Raw genomic sequence first — 17626 nt, forward strand, 5'->3', positions numbered from 1 at the left:
GGGCTTGGTTGTCTTCCATTTTAAGTACATTATTTTTCCCCCACTGTTAATTAAGTCGAGTGGAGTGGGGTTTTCATGGTATGGGGAAGTAAAACCCACTTACCATGCCCAGTGGCTCTTGTTCTATTCATCCTACAGAGCAGAGAGTCCACCTTTTTCCCTCTCGGCCCAGCTGAGAGATTACAGTGGGAAGGTAGAGAAGGATCCCACTGCTGCTACTTGTCCCCAGGGCTAAAGGTAGGACCTTCACTCTTACCTCTGTTTCTGTGGGGTCAGGGAAACAGTGGTAAGAAAAAGAGGACAATATCAGGTAGTGGAGATGGATGCAAAGGAAGAAGGGGGAAGTGGAACAAAGGAGACAATAAGGAGAGAGAAAGAGAAGGTAGACATAAGATTATAGAAAACTGTTTAAGCTGAAAAAAGACACTTTATGTTCACTTTTTTTTTTTTTTTAAGGAAACTTTTATATTTCAGGGCCTACATGCCACTAGTTTTTCCCGGGATTATAGGAAATGTTACCTGAACATAGGCTCAAGAACTGCAAAGCGCTTGAACACACATACCGAATATCCATTCTTCAGCCATCGGATGGTAGGAATGGGCTTCCCCGTGGCCACACAAGGCCAGTAGAGATCACTGCCTATATCCACTTCTGTGTCATTGATGTGTTCCACCCACTCAGGAAATGCTAAAAAGTAAAGAACATTGTAAATGCAAATGCAAGTCTCAGCATTCATCATCAACTCAAGAAGACAAATATTATAGTTTTGACTTTCTTCTGGAGAATACATCAGATACTCTCTGAGTCTTAGAATCAATGATAGAATCATTGAAGTTGTATATAGGTCTGTAGGTAAACTTTACATTATTAGAGACAAGGTAATTCTAATTCAACTTATAATTGTTTTTCTATTTGTGAAGCATGTTTTGTTGGAAAGCTGATTCATAAATAACACTAAAATAACTGATCTGTTTCTTATAAATCTTTCAAACTGATATTTAAGGTTTGAAAGAATTATGTTTCAATTTATTGTGTAAGAGGGATAGAGTCCAGTGCACAAGTGGAGGTGTTGTCCTCAGAGAATAGCTGACTCTAGAGTAAAAAGAGATAAGGGTGGAGATGCAAGTGTTAGTAGAAACAGAACAGAAGTTTGTGAGAGTTCTAATTTAATTACTACCATTTTCTCTGTAAAATAGGAAGCCAAGTTATTAGCTGAGAGGAAGGTCGAAGAAGGAATTACTGTGGGTTTAATGGAAACCGTGAAGGCATGATATGGTCATCTAATAAAATGAGAGAGTGAGTAAATCTGGAGAAAAATAGTCCAGTTGCCAAGCAACATTAAGGGCCTATTTAAAGTTAGTGATGCAGTGATGTTTAACTAGACATAGGCTAATCAATTTGGTAGTGCTCATTTCAAGTCATATTCAAGTTCCTTGGTTCTGACACTAAGGCAGAGAGCCAGAGTTTTCCAGTATTACTCTTTGCCAAAGTAGCAAGACAAAGTGGAGAGAGATGAGTGAGCTAAGTTGGTGTGCAGGGAAATGATAATGATTGAACCCAGGTTTAGGAAAGAGATGGCCAAGTTAGGGAAAGTGAGAGGAAGTTAAAACAGAGTAAGACTAACTGATTATAGTTGCTGGTAGATTAAAAGGATTGTAGGAATCTGGGTATTGAAGCTTGAAAGGTGGTGATCAGAGTTTAAACACCTAAATTGAGATTGTAAAGGGATTGCACTTTTGGTAACAATAAGGTCTGAACCCTCAGCCTTAGGAGTGGATTGCTGAGCAAGATTGTAGAACAAGATCATTGGAAGAGAGGAGTTCAAAGGAAGTGAGACACAAGACCATTAGAAAAATTATTATAGTCCACATGATTTTATGTCACCAAGAATGAAGTCATGAAAAGACTTGTAGTGGTGATAGTTGTTAATAATGAAAATCTTAGAACAATGGGTTGGGAAGGTAACCTGACATAAGATTATAAACTAGATCATTAAAGGAAAAGAAAGTAGTCTAGCAACGGCAATAAAGAGCAAGGAGGACAAGTGTACAAGTCACACCTGGGGATGAGGGTTGTGAAAGAAAATTCAGCCACTGCTTGCGTGGTCTGCAGTAGAAACAGTGTCAGTTACAGCAAAGACTAAAGGGAATGTGAATAAAATAAATAAATAAACAGGCAATAAATAAATAAAGGGAATGTGCAAAGTTACGGATATAGGGGATTCTGATAATGATGGACTATGTGTTCTAGAGGCTTATTATAAGGACGTCAGAAGTTAGGAATGAAAGGAATATAGAGTCTGAGTAGGAAAGGTGCAAAGCCATGTGGGTATGAAAGTGTAGCCCATAAGACGGCCCTGGAGTCCAAGGGCTTCTTAAGGCAGATGAAATGCACAAGGTGAAAGTTACATTAATCCTAAACCTAGTGGACGTTCTGAGATGGTGGTGATGAGGCTGCATGTGCTGGGTCGTTGGAGATGCTTACTTCATTCCTATATAGACAGAGGCCTGGGGTCTAGGGGTAGGAGGTAAGGGTTCGTCCTGACACTGCCACAGTACCCTTTAGTCTACTGGTATTCCAGTTCAGCTCAGGCATCATCTCTAGTTTTTCTTATCATCCATCCTTTGATGAGACTAAGGTACCCCTTTATCAAATGCTTTATCAATCAATATCATATGTAATCCCCATATTGTACTCACAATTTTCTTTATAATTATATACATTAGGGGTATATATTTATTTGACTGTGTATGACCATATAAATTTGGAGGTTTTTCATATAGTATGACTAGAGTATGAACCCCTCAAGGACAAAATATTTCCTATATTTAACTGTCCTGGCTCCTACTGTGTCTGCCTCTGAGGACGCACTCTGTACATTCATCCTTTCAGTGAATGACCTTATCAAAGACTTAGATGTTTATTCAGGTGTGACCTGCAAATTTCACATTGGAGAACATTGTAGGGAGGATTTCAGTATGCAAAGTTTTAAGCATTGACTGAGAAACTATATTCTCTCCTCCCAAATAAAGCTTATTTCAATTAAATACTTGTATCAAAAAGTTGTATCAAAGAAAAACTTTCCTTAGACCAATAATTCTCTAAGAGTGGCTCCTGGACAAGTAGCATCAACATCTCCTTAGAATTTTTTATAAATACAAATTCTCACACCCCAAATAGACCTTCTAACTCAGAAACTCTTGAGTATGAGAACCAGCAATTTGTATCTTTAAATAAGCCCTCCAGATGATTTTAAAACATGGTAAAGTTTGTGAATCACTGGCTTAAACTATGTCATAATGCATAGGTGTTTCTACAAATAAAAAAGAGCCTGAAGAAAGTCAACAAGCCATATGAATTGTATTTTCTCAAAATTATCAAGAACACTACTATTGATCCATTCATGTTCCTGTAATACCAGTGGCATAAATTCCTAACTTGTCTACTCGTTTTTGTGACTTAGTTGGACATAAAGATAAATATTTTATTGTTTTTCACAATGTAATACACATTACTGTTTTTAAGGTTAATCATTTTATGCTAAGTTTTCAAGTTAGAAAATGGTTTTAAATAAGATATTGATTACATGTGTGGAAAATTAAAACAATGTATCTACCTTGAACATAAATTCTTGCCTGGTGTTTATCCTTTCCTCTATTGTTCTCAGCCTCGCATTCATATATGCCTTCATCTTCTAGCTGAATATTGAAGATCTTGAGGACAGCTCCAGAGGTGCTGATCTCAGCTGTGCTTGGCATTGGTTCTAGGACTTTTCGCCATCGGATATCAGGAACAGGACTTAAATAGAAGATAACAAGAGCTAATAGTCCACAACACTTAAAAGTCAATTTACTCTATGTTTATAGATAAACATTTTTAACATTTATTTCCTAACAATATAAGATTTAAACTCTATATACATTAATGAAAACTGTGAGCATACTTACTTGCCAAGTGCAAAACACTCTAAAGTCACGTTTTGGCCCATCAATGCATATACATCCTTGAACTGAACTACAATATCAGCAGGATATGGTTTTGTTGTTCCTAATTTAAGAAAAACCAAAATTAGCAAGCAGAGCAGAAAGGCTAAATACACTGCTTAGAATCATAACATGAGTGTGTGCTTTATACTGTAGAACACTTGAAAGACAAATAGATACATAAAGACCTGAAATATAAACCGAATCAATAGTAAATGCTCTAAAAAAGTGGTGGCCAAGGAGGATTGTTGGAAATATATAAGAGCTGAGGGAATCTCAGGCAAAGAGGACATTTGAACCAGACCAGTTCAAGTTGAGGAAATCGCATATTTTGACACAACTTCAGGAGTGTGCAGGCAATTATAAAAGGTCTAGGAATCAAAATGATATTGAAGTATATGTAGTTGAAGATGAACTTGAATCTACAATATAGAAGGTTTGAAACTGATATTAAAGATTTTGAGATTAATTTCCTCAATGGTTAGCTATTAATAGGATTTGTTAAAAGACTAAATATGAATTTTACCTTTGGTTTAAGTAGATTTGTTGGCAGTTTTAAGGGAAGGAATATGGAGAAGAAAAATATAGCAGAGAGTCAGAGTTCTAAGTGAGGGCCTGAACAAGGGCAGAGTCACAGTGGGAGCAGAAAGGAAAACACAGATCCAAGTTGTGTTTTAGAACCAGAATCAAAAGAACTGCCCCTTGGATCAATGTTTTCCCAAGATACAGATCAAAAATCCAATTCAAACATAAATTTATTTATTTTAATTGGAGGTTAATTACTTTACAATATTGTATTGGTAAAAATAAATAAATTAATAAAATCCAATTCATTAAAATCACTTGGGATACTCATTGAAACTATAGATTCCTGGATCACATCCTGGGTCTGCTGAATCATTATCTTTGGGTTCCACATTTTCCTCAAACTTTCCAAGTGCTTATGTCCTAAATGAAAACTGCTGTGTTCACTGTCCTCAGGATGTCAGTGGAAAGGAGTTGACGATTAAAATTCTCTCCTGAGTTACCAGTGAGAAATATGATAGTATTATTCAATGAGATGAAGAACACCAGAAGAGGAGGTTTAGAGAGCAGATGAAAGATGTGTTTGGAATATTTCAAATTTAACACTCTTGAGAAGCTTCTGTATGTCAAGCCCAGGATGTAGGTAGGATTAGGGAAAAGTTTTGGAGAAGTGAATCTGGAGTCAGCACATAGAGCTTCTAGTGAAATAAAGGTATAAATGAATGAGACTATCTAGAAAAAGATTGGAAAGAAATATGAGAATGAGGATGATCTGATGAAGGATACTGCGTAGAGGTTGTCACTGAGGCAGCTGGGAAATAAGCAGAGGCAGAAATAGTCAAAAAATAGGAAAAGAAAGGAGATTTCAAGAGAGGCAGAAGAGATCAACAAGGGTCAAATTTCATACAGAATCAGATCTGAAAATGTCTTTTGGATTTAGCAAATAAGAAGTGGTTTTGATTACTCAAGACTGTTTGCATTGAATACAAAAGAATATGCAGAGGGAAACAAATGGAGGAGAGTTTAAAGACTCAGAAAAGAAAGAGTGATGCAATGACATCCTTAAATGAAACAAATGGGATGTGAATCAGAGCAGCTGCAGCAATTAGCTTGAGCAGCAGGAAAAACACTTTTTTCACTGAGAAAGAAAGTAAGAAGCACTGAATTTTGAGGGACGAAAATGAGGGAAGTTTTCACATGATGGTTCCTTTTCACTCCGTGAAGTAGTGGTGAGAGTATTTCCTAAGATTTGAGAGGGGTAAAAAAAAAAAGCCAGATAATAAGATGTGTATTGAATACTAACCATTTGACTGCTATCTTGAGAATAATAATAGAATGTCTGTGATATGACAGACTTGCCACCATTATTATACAAAACTTAGAGGTAAGACCCAAATTTAAGTCTGCCAACAACAGAACCAGTATTTCCTTAGAAGCTTGAATTCAGTGATATGAGTGTTGCAGGAGGACTGAGATAAAAATAACCTGAAGTAAGAAAACATATTGTATTCTGATTTAAGTTCATTCAACTGAAGCCTGGGGAAAGGCCGGTTAAGAACGTGTTAACTCTTAACTGTCATTCAAGATGGTACCACAGTAGTCATACCCTACACTACTTACAATAGAAAGGCAATTTATATACTTATTTCCTTCATGTAAATAATTCCTTAAAAATAAAAAATGATCTGATTGCCTTTCCTTCCACCCCAATTCTGTAATCACTGCAGCTTGTTTTGATATAATCATTCACTTTCATAAATTGACTAAGAAGTAGGACTGACCATGAAACAAAAAACAGAGGGTGGTGATTCCCATTTATAACCAATATATTGGCATTTTGCTAGTAAATCAATTGGGTTTCTATACATTCACTGAACTGGAGGCAACCAATTCAAACTCAACCACCTTAGGACATTTTATGATGTAAATCTTCTCTAGGTGAAAATCTAAGGAAAAACCAAGACTTTCAAAGTATATGTCTTCTATTTGTCCTGGTGAAGCAGTCAGCTGGTTTGCCCATTGGATATTTCTTTTCATTATTATAAGTATGCCATAAGTAGACAACCTTACAAAAACAGAGAACAAATATACTTACGTTCAGGTAGTGGAATGAGTGGGATAAATTTGCTGAACACACTCTTTGTAATAGAGGGACTGGATACAAAGCAAGAATAGTTGCCTTTGTCAGATGCCTCAACATTAGCAATGTAGAGATTGCCATTTGTCTGAGACACAAATCTTCGTTTATCCATTGTGATAAATACAGGAAATTCATTTAGAAGCCAGCGGTAGCTAAGATCATCTAGAAGAAAATATTGTTGACTAAGTATTAAACTCCCTCCAAAAGCAAAGATTTTGTTTTCTAGTAGTAAGCTAGTTCATAACCTAATCTAGGCTTTTCAAATATTATTGACTCAGTTTTAAGCTCTTCTCCAAAAGGAAAAGTCTTGTTTTCTAGAAATAAACTAGCACATAATCTAATCTAGGCTTTTGTAGAGTAAATGTTGGAAGTAGGCCAAGATAAACAGCACAAATTTTCTAAAAGCTACCGTAGTTTGAATATAAAGTGATACTAAGCAATAATATCTATTTCTCAATTATTCATGAATTACCAATATTCTTTTAATTAATTATGGGCTAAATACAACTCAGTTTAAATGACTTGCTTAGAATTTCATGACTAAGTAGAATTAGGATTTTGAATCCAGGTCTAATAGCTTCAAATTCCATCTTCCCTACTGCATTTAGAAGATAAAGTCAACTGTACTGTGGCTTTATATCTTTTTATTCTCCTATTATACATGACAGATTTAGAAATGAGTTTATGCAGCCTATTCTGGCTACATTAAAAAGTAAAAACTACAGAAAAGGAAAAAAGGCATTTTACTTGTTTTCTTAAATATTAGGAAGCAGATCATATGGTAACTTTTAACTGTTGTAAATTCCTTTGGCTAAGCATACTGGCTGGTTAGGCCAAAAGTTGAATTTCCTCATTAAATTGCTTCTTTTCCCAGTTTTCCATTCAGATCTCCCCTTAATGTTTTGAGGGATGACATTCCAGTAATCATGCACAGCAGTAATGCGTAAGAGGGAACGCTGGGTGATACATATTTCTCAGTCTCAATATCCTAATCCCCTTTAAAACATTATAACCATGTGAAGACAACTGCCACTAGGGAGATACCCTCAGGGGGAAAAAAATACCCTCAGGGTAATTAAAATTTAAAAAAAGGTACCCTCAGAAAAAGATCTCTTAGTTCAAGTTAGAAAAGATTTAGATGCAAGATGGTGGAAAATCAAGATATTTTAAAAATGAAATAATCATAACCTGACACCATTCCATTTTGTTTTATGGAACTCAAGGTGATTGACTGGTAAAGCTGCTAAATGGAGAATGAAAAAGAGCTGAATATGAAAAACTAAAAGAATTGCATGCTATATACGTCCAGTATGATTGAAAATAATAGTCCAGGGGATTCCATTTAAACTAGCTATATAATTTTCTCCAGCAATATACAGTCTCATAAAAGTGAATGAAGATTATTTATCTTAACTTTTTAATTACAGAAGTTTATTTTTTGTTTTCAAAAAATGAAAATACAAAGTTAAATTTGAAAGAAAATAAAATCACCATATTTCTCCAACTCAGCATTCTTATTGTTAGCATACACATTCTCTAGACCTTTGTATCTGTGAATAATTCTTGTTGCTGTTACTCAGTCATGTCCAAATCTTTGTGGCCCTATAGACTGCAGCACGCCAGGCTTCCCTGTCCTTCAACATCTCCTAGAGCTTGCTCGAACTCAAGCACATTAAGTCGGTGATGCCATCCAACCAACTCATCCTCTGTTGTCCCCTTCTCCTCTTGCCTTCAGTCTTTCCCAGCATCAGGGTCTTTTCCAATGAGTTGACTCTCTGCATCAGGTGGCCAAAGTATTGGAGCTTCAGCTTCAGCATCAGTCCTTCTAATGAATATTCAGGGTTGATTTCCTTTAGGATTGACTGGTTTGATCCCCATTCTATCCAAGTGACTCTCAAAAGTCATCCCCAACACCACAGTTCAAAAGCATCAGTTCTTCAGTGCTCAGCCTTCTTTATGGTCCAACTCTCACATTCATACATGACTACTGGATAAATCATAGCTTTAACTATATGGACCTTTGTTGGCAAAGAAATGTCTCTGCTTTTTAATATGCTGACTAAGTTTGTCATAACTTTTCCTCCAAGGAGCAAGAATTTTTTAAATTTCATGGCTGCAGTCACCCTCTGCAGTGATATTTGGAGCTCAAGAAAATAAACTTTTTTACTGTTTCCATTGTTTCCCAACCTATTTGCCATGAAGTGAATGATTCTATTAATATTAATCGTTATCCTTATGCTGATTTAAGAAGGTCAGGTAAAAACCACAGAAGAAACAAAATAAGCAGAAACTTTGGAGGTTGCTTAAATTGCTGAAATCAGGTTTTTGGAATTGGGCAACAAATAATTCTATGTTTATAGTATTTAGAAATAACATTTATCATGTATTTTAACAGACTGTAAACCAAAATAATATTTAAAGTATATTTTAACAGATGTGAGTTTGTCTAGTTTTGAAATAATTTTTGTATTCTCACTTAAAAAGAAAATTAATATTTTTGTAATGATTTCTGGACACAAATTCCAAAAAAATTAGAAAGAGTCAGGAAAGTACAGATTTCCTTACAGAAGAATTTTCTTAGCTATACAATATTTCAAGACACCACACACAAAACTAATTCAGAATATTCTGAGTACTCCATAGTTATGTCAATGTGGAGACCTGTATTTTAATTCCAGACTAAATATTAATATGACTTTGGTCAGGCTATTTTAACTACCATATTACTCAGTTTTTCTAAATTCTAAGAAATTTTTCTGTGTACCACTCATTAGAGAAGAGGAACAGGATAATGTTTTACTCTTTGAATCTTAAAGGCAGAAAAGTTAGGTCAGAGAAGTTACTGCCATGTGTTGGTAAAAACATAAATCTTGTACTACAGAATAAATGGTCTGGCTGGTTTAAGGCTCAGTGTGTATTTTCCTAAATATTCAATGTGAAAGTGTTAGTAACTCAGTTGTGTCCAACTCTTTGCGACCCCATGGCCTGTAGCCTGTCAAGCTCTTCTGTCCATGGGTTCTCCAGGTGAGAATAGTGGAGTGGGTACCCATCCCATTTTCCATGGGAGCTTCCTGCTCAATGGATCAAAATTGGGCCTCCCCTCCAGTTTACTGAGTTATCTTCTATGTGCCACTAAAGAAGACAAATTTGGTCATTGCCCTTGTGGAACTTGTAATATTAATAATATAAATTTATTTAATAGATTATTGTCTAATGATAAACCATCTACTTGGACAAAAGAATAATTGCAATATGTTGGATGCTATCATTTCTCACTAAAACAAAGCTAGGGATCACTATTGTCATTTTAAAAAAAGGATACAGAGGTTTAGCTAGGTTGACTCGCCCAAGGACGTATAGCAATCAATTCAGTTCAGTCGATCAGTTGTGTCTTACTCTTTGTGACCCCATGGACTGCAGCATGCCAGGCTTCCCTGTCCACCACCAACCCCTGGGGCTTACTCAAACTCATGTCCATCGAGTCAGTGATGCCATCCAACCATCTCATCCTCTGTCATCCCCTTCTCCTCCTGCCTTCAATCTTTCCCAGCATCAGGGTCTTTTCCAATGAGTCAGTTCTTCGGTGGCCAAAGTATTGGAGCTTCATCTTCAGCATTAGTCCTTTCAATGAATATTCAGGACTGATTTCCCTTAGGATTGACTCGTTTGATCTCCTTGCAGTCCAAGGGACTCTCATTTAGCAATAGGAAGGCAGAACTGATCTTCTAACTTCCTTTTCCACCCCAGAACTACCAAAACTGTTCCACAATTGGTGTGGTAGCTGCCCTGATCAGACTTAAGAATGAAGCTTAATTTAGCTAATCAAGAGCCAAACTCTGACTCAGTTCTCATGGGCATTCAGTAGATTATCTGTCTTCCCTTACTCCCTGCAAATGGTAAAAATTAACCATCTCTGAAGAAGTCTTTCCCATTCTGTTGTTTTCCTCTATTTCTTTGCATTGATCACTGAGGAAGGCTTTCTTATCTCTTCTTGCTATTCTTTGGAACTCTGCATTCAGATGCTTGTATCTTTCCTTTTCTCCTTTGCTTTTCGTTTCTCTTCTTTTCACAGCTATTTGTAAGGCCTCCCCAGACAGCCATTTTGCTTTTTTGCATTTCTTTTCCATGGGGATGGTCTTGATCCCTGTCTCCTGTACACTGTCACAAACTTCTGTCCATAGTTCATCAGGCACTCTATCTATCAGATCTAGACCCTTAAATCTATTTCTCATTTCCACTGTATAATCATAATGGATTTGATTTAGGTCATACCTGAATGTTCTAGTGGTTTTCCCTACTTTCTTCAATGTAAGTCTGAATTTGGCAATAAGGACTTCATGATCTGAGCCACAGTCAGCTCTTGGTCTTGTTTTTGCTGACTGTATAGAGCTTCTCCATCTTTGGCTGCAAAGAACATAGTCAGTCTGATTTCAGTGTTGACTGTTTGGTGATGTCCACGTGTAGAGTCTTCTCTTGTGTTGTTGGAAGAGGGTGTTTGCTATGACCAGTGTGTTCTCTTCGCAAAATTCTATTAGCCTTTGCCTTGCTTCATTCCATATTCCAAGGCCAAATTTGCCTGTTATTCCAGGTGTTTCTTGACTTCCTACTTTTGCATTCCACTGCAAGGAGATCCAACTAGTCCATTCTAAAGGAGATCAGTCCTGGGTGTTCTTTGGAAGGAATGATGCTAAAGCTGAAACTCCAGTACTCTGGCCACCTCATGCAAAGAGTTAACTCATTGGAAAAGACTCTGATGCTGGGAGGGGTAGGGGGCAGGAGGAAAAGGGGAGGACAGAGGATGAGATGGCTGGAGGGCATCACCGACTCAATGGACGTGAACTCCATCCATTTGGGTGAACTCTGGAAGTTGGTGATGGACAGGGAAGCCTGGCGTGCTGTGATTCATAGGGTCGCAAAGAGTCAGACACGACTGAGCGACTGAACTGAACTGAAGAAGCCAGCACCTATTTTCCTCATAGCCTTGCTGTCTGGCTTAAACAATAAATTATTATAAAATTATTTTTTAGGAAGAGTAAATACCAGGACTGTTTCAAAAACATTGCTTTTATCGATAGGTGTCTGGGACTTTTTTCTTTGCCTCAAGAGAGTCTGTACCATATTACAGTGGGGATTTGTTTTGGCCAATTATAGTGCATTTGATCAGTTTCATTGTATTATTTTGAAATATACCACTTACCCAAGCTTGATAAATAATTTTACATTTCTCCTTGATATATATTTGAAGTAATTAAGTGCTGTCCCTGTCCACAAACTTTTTTGAAGATGTTTGTACTTTTTTTGTTGTTGTTGTTAATTAACCTCATTAGAACAGAATTTACCTATACCAATAAAACCACAATAGCTTCTAACTTTTGTTTGACATCTATAGTAAACTATATATAAACTCTTTTAGAAAGAAATTTATACCAGGTTATACTGTGGGCTCATATATTCCCTACTATGCTCTAGCATGCTTGTCTATTTTTATGCTTACCTTTCTAGTCTATTGAGATTCAGTGACTATCACATTCAACATTTAATGAGTTTTTTCTCTTAAGAGTATTCCCACTTTCTTATTTATTTAAAAATCCACACCATGTGTATTATTAGATATCCTATATTTTCTCAATAGTACTCACTCTTCAAATGATGGGCTTTTTTTTAATTCTCTTACAGAATATGCACATATATGATTCCTATTTTGTGAGTTGTGTAACTCAGTTTCAGGTTCTGAAAATTAGTTGGAATCAAAGAATCATGCTTCCATTTTCTGAGAATCTAGGGATTTAGAAAGTCTTACACATTAATGAATTAATGGTTCTATTTAATAAAACAAGATCTAAACAAGAAAATTTATCTTTTGCTAAAATTGTAATCACTATGTATCTATCAATTTAATGAGTACACTTATTTACTCTTTTACTTTCTCATTCTTCAAATATTTGTTGGACACATATCCTGTGCTAGGCACTAGGCAATCAGTTGCATATCAAATGTTGTTATAAAATTGAATCAACATTTTTACTGATATAGGTATGTATAAGTATTCCTAATAAATAAACAACTGGTTCAAATAAGAGTTTTCCTCTTTGCAAGAAATTGTAGAACACCCAAATCCATAGAAAAATGTAGTGATTGTAAATGATGAGATTGTCCCCTAGATCTTTTTCCTGTGCATAAATCAGAGGTGAATTCAATAGCCATGAATAAAAAAAATTCTTAGTGAAGTGAGATGTACTTTATTTGTTTTAATGGCGATTCAAAATATAACATTAAATGTACTAAATACATTTTATTTAATTTAATAATAATCCTTTTAAATTAGATATCCATTTTATAATTTAAAAACATTAAATTTGAATCTCATAACAAGATCTGTGAAGTAGGTGGCACAAGAATTATTACTCCCAAATTTTGAACAAGCAAACTGAGATGTAGTTATGGCTAAGTTAAGTTGACTTAGTAAGGAGTAAATTTTAGGTTATCACATCACCAAATAGAGCCAACAAGATTTGACTACTATAAATAGTTGCATATATAATGCTCTTTGAGGTTCAGAATCCAAACCTGTTTGGTTCGTTTATACCTCAACTCCATGAAATATTAACTGCAATATACAAAACCTTAACTGCATATAGTGGAAAGATAGATTTATGACATGCAAATGGCAAAATGGTACACACATATATACACACTATGGTCTTCAAGCATATGTCCATTCTTATATTTGAAGGTGTCATGTCTAATGTTCAAAGAGGTCGTAATCCACTAAGAGCACAAGTGGAGATGAGTTGTTCAGGTTCTATTCTGTGATTAATAATGTTTCTTTGGCTTATTTAAAAGACCTCCCAGTCCTGCCCCTACCCATGTAAACATTTGTATCTTTATCAGGAAGAAGAGGTAATACACTCATTTGGCTTAATGATTTGAAGCTTCTACCAACCTTAGTCTTGGTCCATGAAATTCTTCAGTCAACAAAGTTGTAAAGATGCCACAGAGGCTTGAAAACCAGACTCATCTCAGAAAAATCCCATAGTTTGTGTTCCTTGAACCGTTCCCCATATATCTATCTATACTACTTCCCTAGGTAATGACATGCAGTCCTATGACTCTGAAAACAATTTATATAATGCTGCATGACAAACTGATACTCCTACCTCAGATGTTGCCCTTGGGTTCCACATTCATAGAACTGCCAACTGAACAACTTTTTTTGGAATTTTAAATTAGGCCCCTCACTCTTAATCCACACCTATTCTTCCAGACAACTCCATTCTCTCCAGAGCTCATGACAAATACTTTGATGTCATCTTGACTCCTGTGTTTCTCTTATATCTCACACATAAAGTCTACCAGCCTGTACTCTTACCCCTTCCTTCAAAATATATCTTGATTTAACTACTTCTTCCTACCTCCAGTTCCCCTGCTCTGGTCCATATTCATTGCCTACATGATGGCAATACCTTTAACTGAGCTCCTGGTTTCACTTTTATATTCTGCTGAGTCTTTTCTTACAACAGTAACCAGATTTGCCTTTCTATAACTTAAGTGATGTCCTGTGATTCCTCTGCTCAACGCCCTTTAATGAAAATCTCACTCAAAGCAGATGCCAATGGAAACACTATGAACATGAGGGTATTTTTTCATAATTTTGTCAGTTCTTTAAAAAAAAAAAAGACCACTCCTTCATTGAAAAACTTTTTACAACATTTGAATTCATAAATTTCTCCTTTTGTTGTTGTTCAGCCACTAAGTCATGTCAGACTCTTTGCGACCCCATGGACTGCAGCATGCCAGGCCTTTCTGTCCTCCATTTTCTCCTGGAGTTTGCTCAGACTCATGTCTACTGAGTCTCCTATGTATATCAACTAATTCTCTTTCTCCCACAGTTATAAGAAAAAAGTGATCAACATTTGATTATAAACTGTCTATTATCCATACATAATCAGAATAGTATATATGTGCATGTATATATATTCCATATTAATATATGCCAGACTTATAATAGTCTGTTATGAATCATTCTATATAGAGATATTTAGAGACAACTTTATGACATAAGATTAAAACTATAAGAACCCAGAATACTTTTTTATGAGAGAAAAATGGTATAAATATATTATTTGAAGAAAATGATAAATGAAATGAGTGAAAATATTATATATGCAGTGTTCATCTTTTAATCAATGGTTTTGTAGCTTTCATTTTAGCCATATCAAATTACTGAAAACATGTATTCCAAAGTTGAATCTTGTAGCAGATGAACTTCAGTTTAGCCCCTTTCTTGTGTACAGGGATACACTGGCAGCGCCTGCGTACCTGTTGTGACAACTCTGAAGACTGCACATGTTTTAAACTTTGCTTCAAATACAATGTGCACCGACAAACCCAGGGCTTCACCAGAGGAAGACTGAGGGAGCACTCCAGTGGGGAGAAGGAGTAAGGATGAAGGGCAGAATCCTAGCTGAGGAACGTGAAGGTCAACAATCTTGCTCTGTATCCAATTCTGGATTTCCTCAGCTTTTATTTTCTTCACTATATGTATTTGTAACTCACATTCTGTTTGTGGATTAGAACTCCTAAAGAGATTAATAATTTATTATGTCTCTTTCTTTCTGGTGTTTAATTACAGGTCCTAGTATATTTGGCTGCAGTCCATGGGGTCGCTAAGAGTCGGACATAACTAAGCGACTTCACTTTCACTTTTCACTTTCATGCATTGGAGGAGGAAATGGCAACCCACTCCAGTGTTCTTGCCTGGAGAATCCCAGGGACAGGGGAGCCTGGTGGGCTGCCGTCTCAGGGGTCGCACAGAGTGGGACACGACTGAAGCAACTTAGTAGCAGCAGCATATTTTAGATGCCAAATTATTAATAAAATGATTATTTCCTCCTTGGTACTATTCTATTACAGGAATTATTTGTAGAAAATCTACCATATTTTCTCCAGTGTAACAGGACTTTAATAGGAACATAATCCAACATACATGTTATTTATAAGCTGAAATGATCATAGACCTTTGTAATTAGGGACAACTGTTTAAAGAATCAAAAAAGCAAGCATCTATAAGCTCTAGTAAGTGATGTGTTATAAGGTTATACAAATATTGAGTCTTAATTATAAATGCTCCAATATCATGAAGAAATAAAAGTGTTCCCACTTCATTTCCTAGATGCTTATAATCATAGAAGAGCTAAGTTTACCTGGGAAATGATATGGAGGGTCACAGAGTAGCACCATTCCCTTCCCTTCTTTCACTCTGACCTCAGGACGTTCCTCAGGTGGGAAAGGATCAAGATCTAATCATGAAAGCAAGAAGGAAAACATTCATTCTCCGGGCAATAGAAAAATTGATACTCATTAAAGTTTCTTTTTCAGCTACTAATTCACTTTTAGATACAATATTTCTCTGTTGGTTTGGTGAAGCTTATCAAAAGCTTATTCAAGCCTTTTCAGATGCTGGAATGTGCACACATTACAGAAGAATATGGACATTGGCAGCATCTGTATAACTGTTGTGACAACCCGGAAGACTGTGCATTTTCTAAACTTTTCTTCAGATTTAGGAAGACTCTCTTTAAGAATATCTGGAAATACAATGTGCACAGACAAACCCAGGGCTTTACCAGAGAAAGTCGGAGAGAGGAGTCCAGTGGGGAGAAGGAGTAAGGATGAAGGGCAGAATCCTAGCTGAGGAACTTGAAGGTCAATAATCTTGCTCTTTTTCAAATTCTTGACTTTCCTCAGTTTTTATTTCCTTCACTCTGTTCTGTGTATTTGGAACTCACATTTTGCTTGGATCTGATTCTTCATTTATGTTACTGGTTCTTATTCTGTTTCAGTCTTGTCTCATCTCCATTTCCTTATGTGTGATAAGTTGGTGTCGGTCACTAAGTCATGTCAGACTCTCTGCGACTCCATGGACTGTATGTAGCACACCAGGCTTCCCTGTCCTTCACTATCTCCCAGAGTTTGCTCAAACTCATGTCCATTGAGTTGGTGATGCCATCTGACCTTCTCATCCTCTGTAGCCCCCTTCTCCTCTTTCCCTTAATCTTTCTCAGCATCAGTGTTCTTTCCAGTGAGTTGGCTCTTCACATCAGGTGGCCAAAGGATTGGACCTTCAGCTTCAGGATCAGTCCTTCTAATGAATATTCAGGGTTCATTTCCTTTAGGGTTGACTGTTTGATCTCCTTGCTGTCCAAGGGACACTCAAGAGTCTTCCCCAGTACCACAAGTTGAAAACATCAATTCTTCAGCACTCAGCCTTCTTTATGGTCCAGCTCTCACATGACTACTAGAAAGACCATAGCTCTGACTAAATGGACCTTTGTCAGCAAAGTAATGTTTCTGCTTTTTAATATGCTGTGATCAGTACTCAAATTATGAAATCTAGTTTTTAATTCTCTTAATATGTTTATGTCTCTGAAAAATTATCATTCCAATAATTACCTTTTTGCAAAGAACCCTTCAAATCTACTTTTCCTGTCCTGATGCCTCCCTGGAATGCCATTCCTATTCTAAAACTTAGTTGGGGTCTATCTCACTGTGGATAACAATGTCTTCTCTAAATGCGAAGAGACCATTGAAACGCTTACTTTTATCCTTGATATTGGTCTTAATTGCTCCCGTTCCATTTTAAAGAGAGCAAAATGTTTCTGCCCTTTGACTAGACTTTCCTTAAGAAAACATTTAAGGTCTTTTTCCTTCAGTGAATCTGTTGTATATTTCCTCAAGGACTGAGTTTATCATTTGCACTCTCACTGTCACCACATGAATTTAATCTGGCTGCACTTGCTGATTTTGTCTCACTCCCTTCTGGTAATCAGTACCACTTGGGTCCTTTTAAAAATGTCACTTTCATCCTATAATTCATTTTGCAAAATATTTAAATGCTGACTTATAAAATCATGTATGGAGAACATCTAGTCTAACTCCTCTCCCAATAGACATTTTTATTCCATAATAACCTCTAAC

The 17626-nt window shown here is 36.3% G+C and overlaps 1 protein-coding gene across 4 annotated transcripts in view; it reads right to left on the reverse strand.

Annotated features, from left to right (window-relative positions):
- The window catches only part of CNTN1 (contactin 1), a 409422-nt gene that overhangs the window by 149134 nt on the left and 242662 nt on the right, over nucleotides 1–17626 (reverse strand). For all 4 annotated transcript variants that reach the window (XM_061416436.1, XM_061416437.1, XM_061416438.1 and 1 more), the window contains 5 exons: nucleotides 15853–15948; nucleotides 6605–6811; nucleotides 3949–4048; nucleotides 3618–3799; nucleotides 564–688 (listed from right to left, as the gene is read on the reverse strand). In XM_061416436.1, the coding sequence (XP_061272420.1) occupies nucleotides 564–688; nucleotides 3618–3799; nucleotides 3949–4048; nucleotides 6605–6811; nucleotides 15853–15948 (710 nt within the window). The remainder of the gene's footprint in view (nucleotides 1–563; nucleotides 689–3617; nucleotides 3800–3948; nucleotides 4049–6604; nucleotides 6812–15852; nucleotides 15949–17626) is intronic.

The sequence above is a fragment of the Bos javanicus genome, chromosome 5 (assembly GCF_032452875.1).
Source record: "Bos javanicus breed banteng chromosome 5, ARS-OSU_banteng_1.0, whole genome shotgun sequence".
Classification (NCBI taxonomy): Eukaryota; Metazoa; Chordata; class Mammalia; order Artiodactyla; family Bovidae; genus Bos; species Bos javanicus.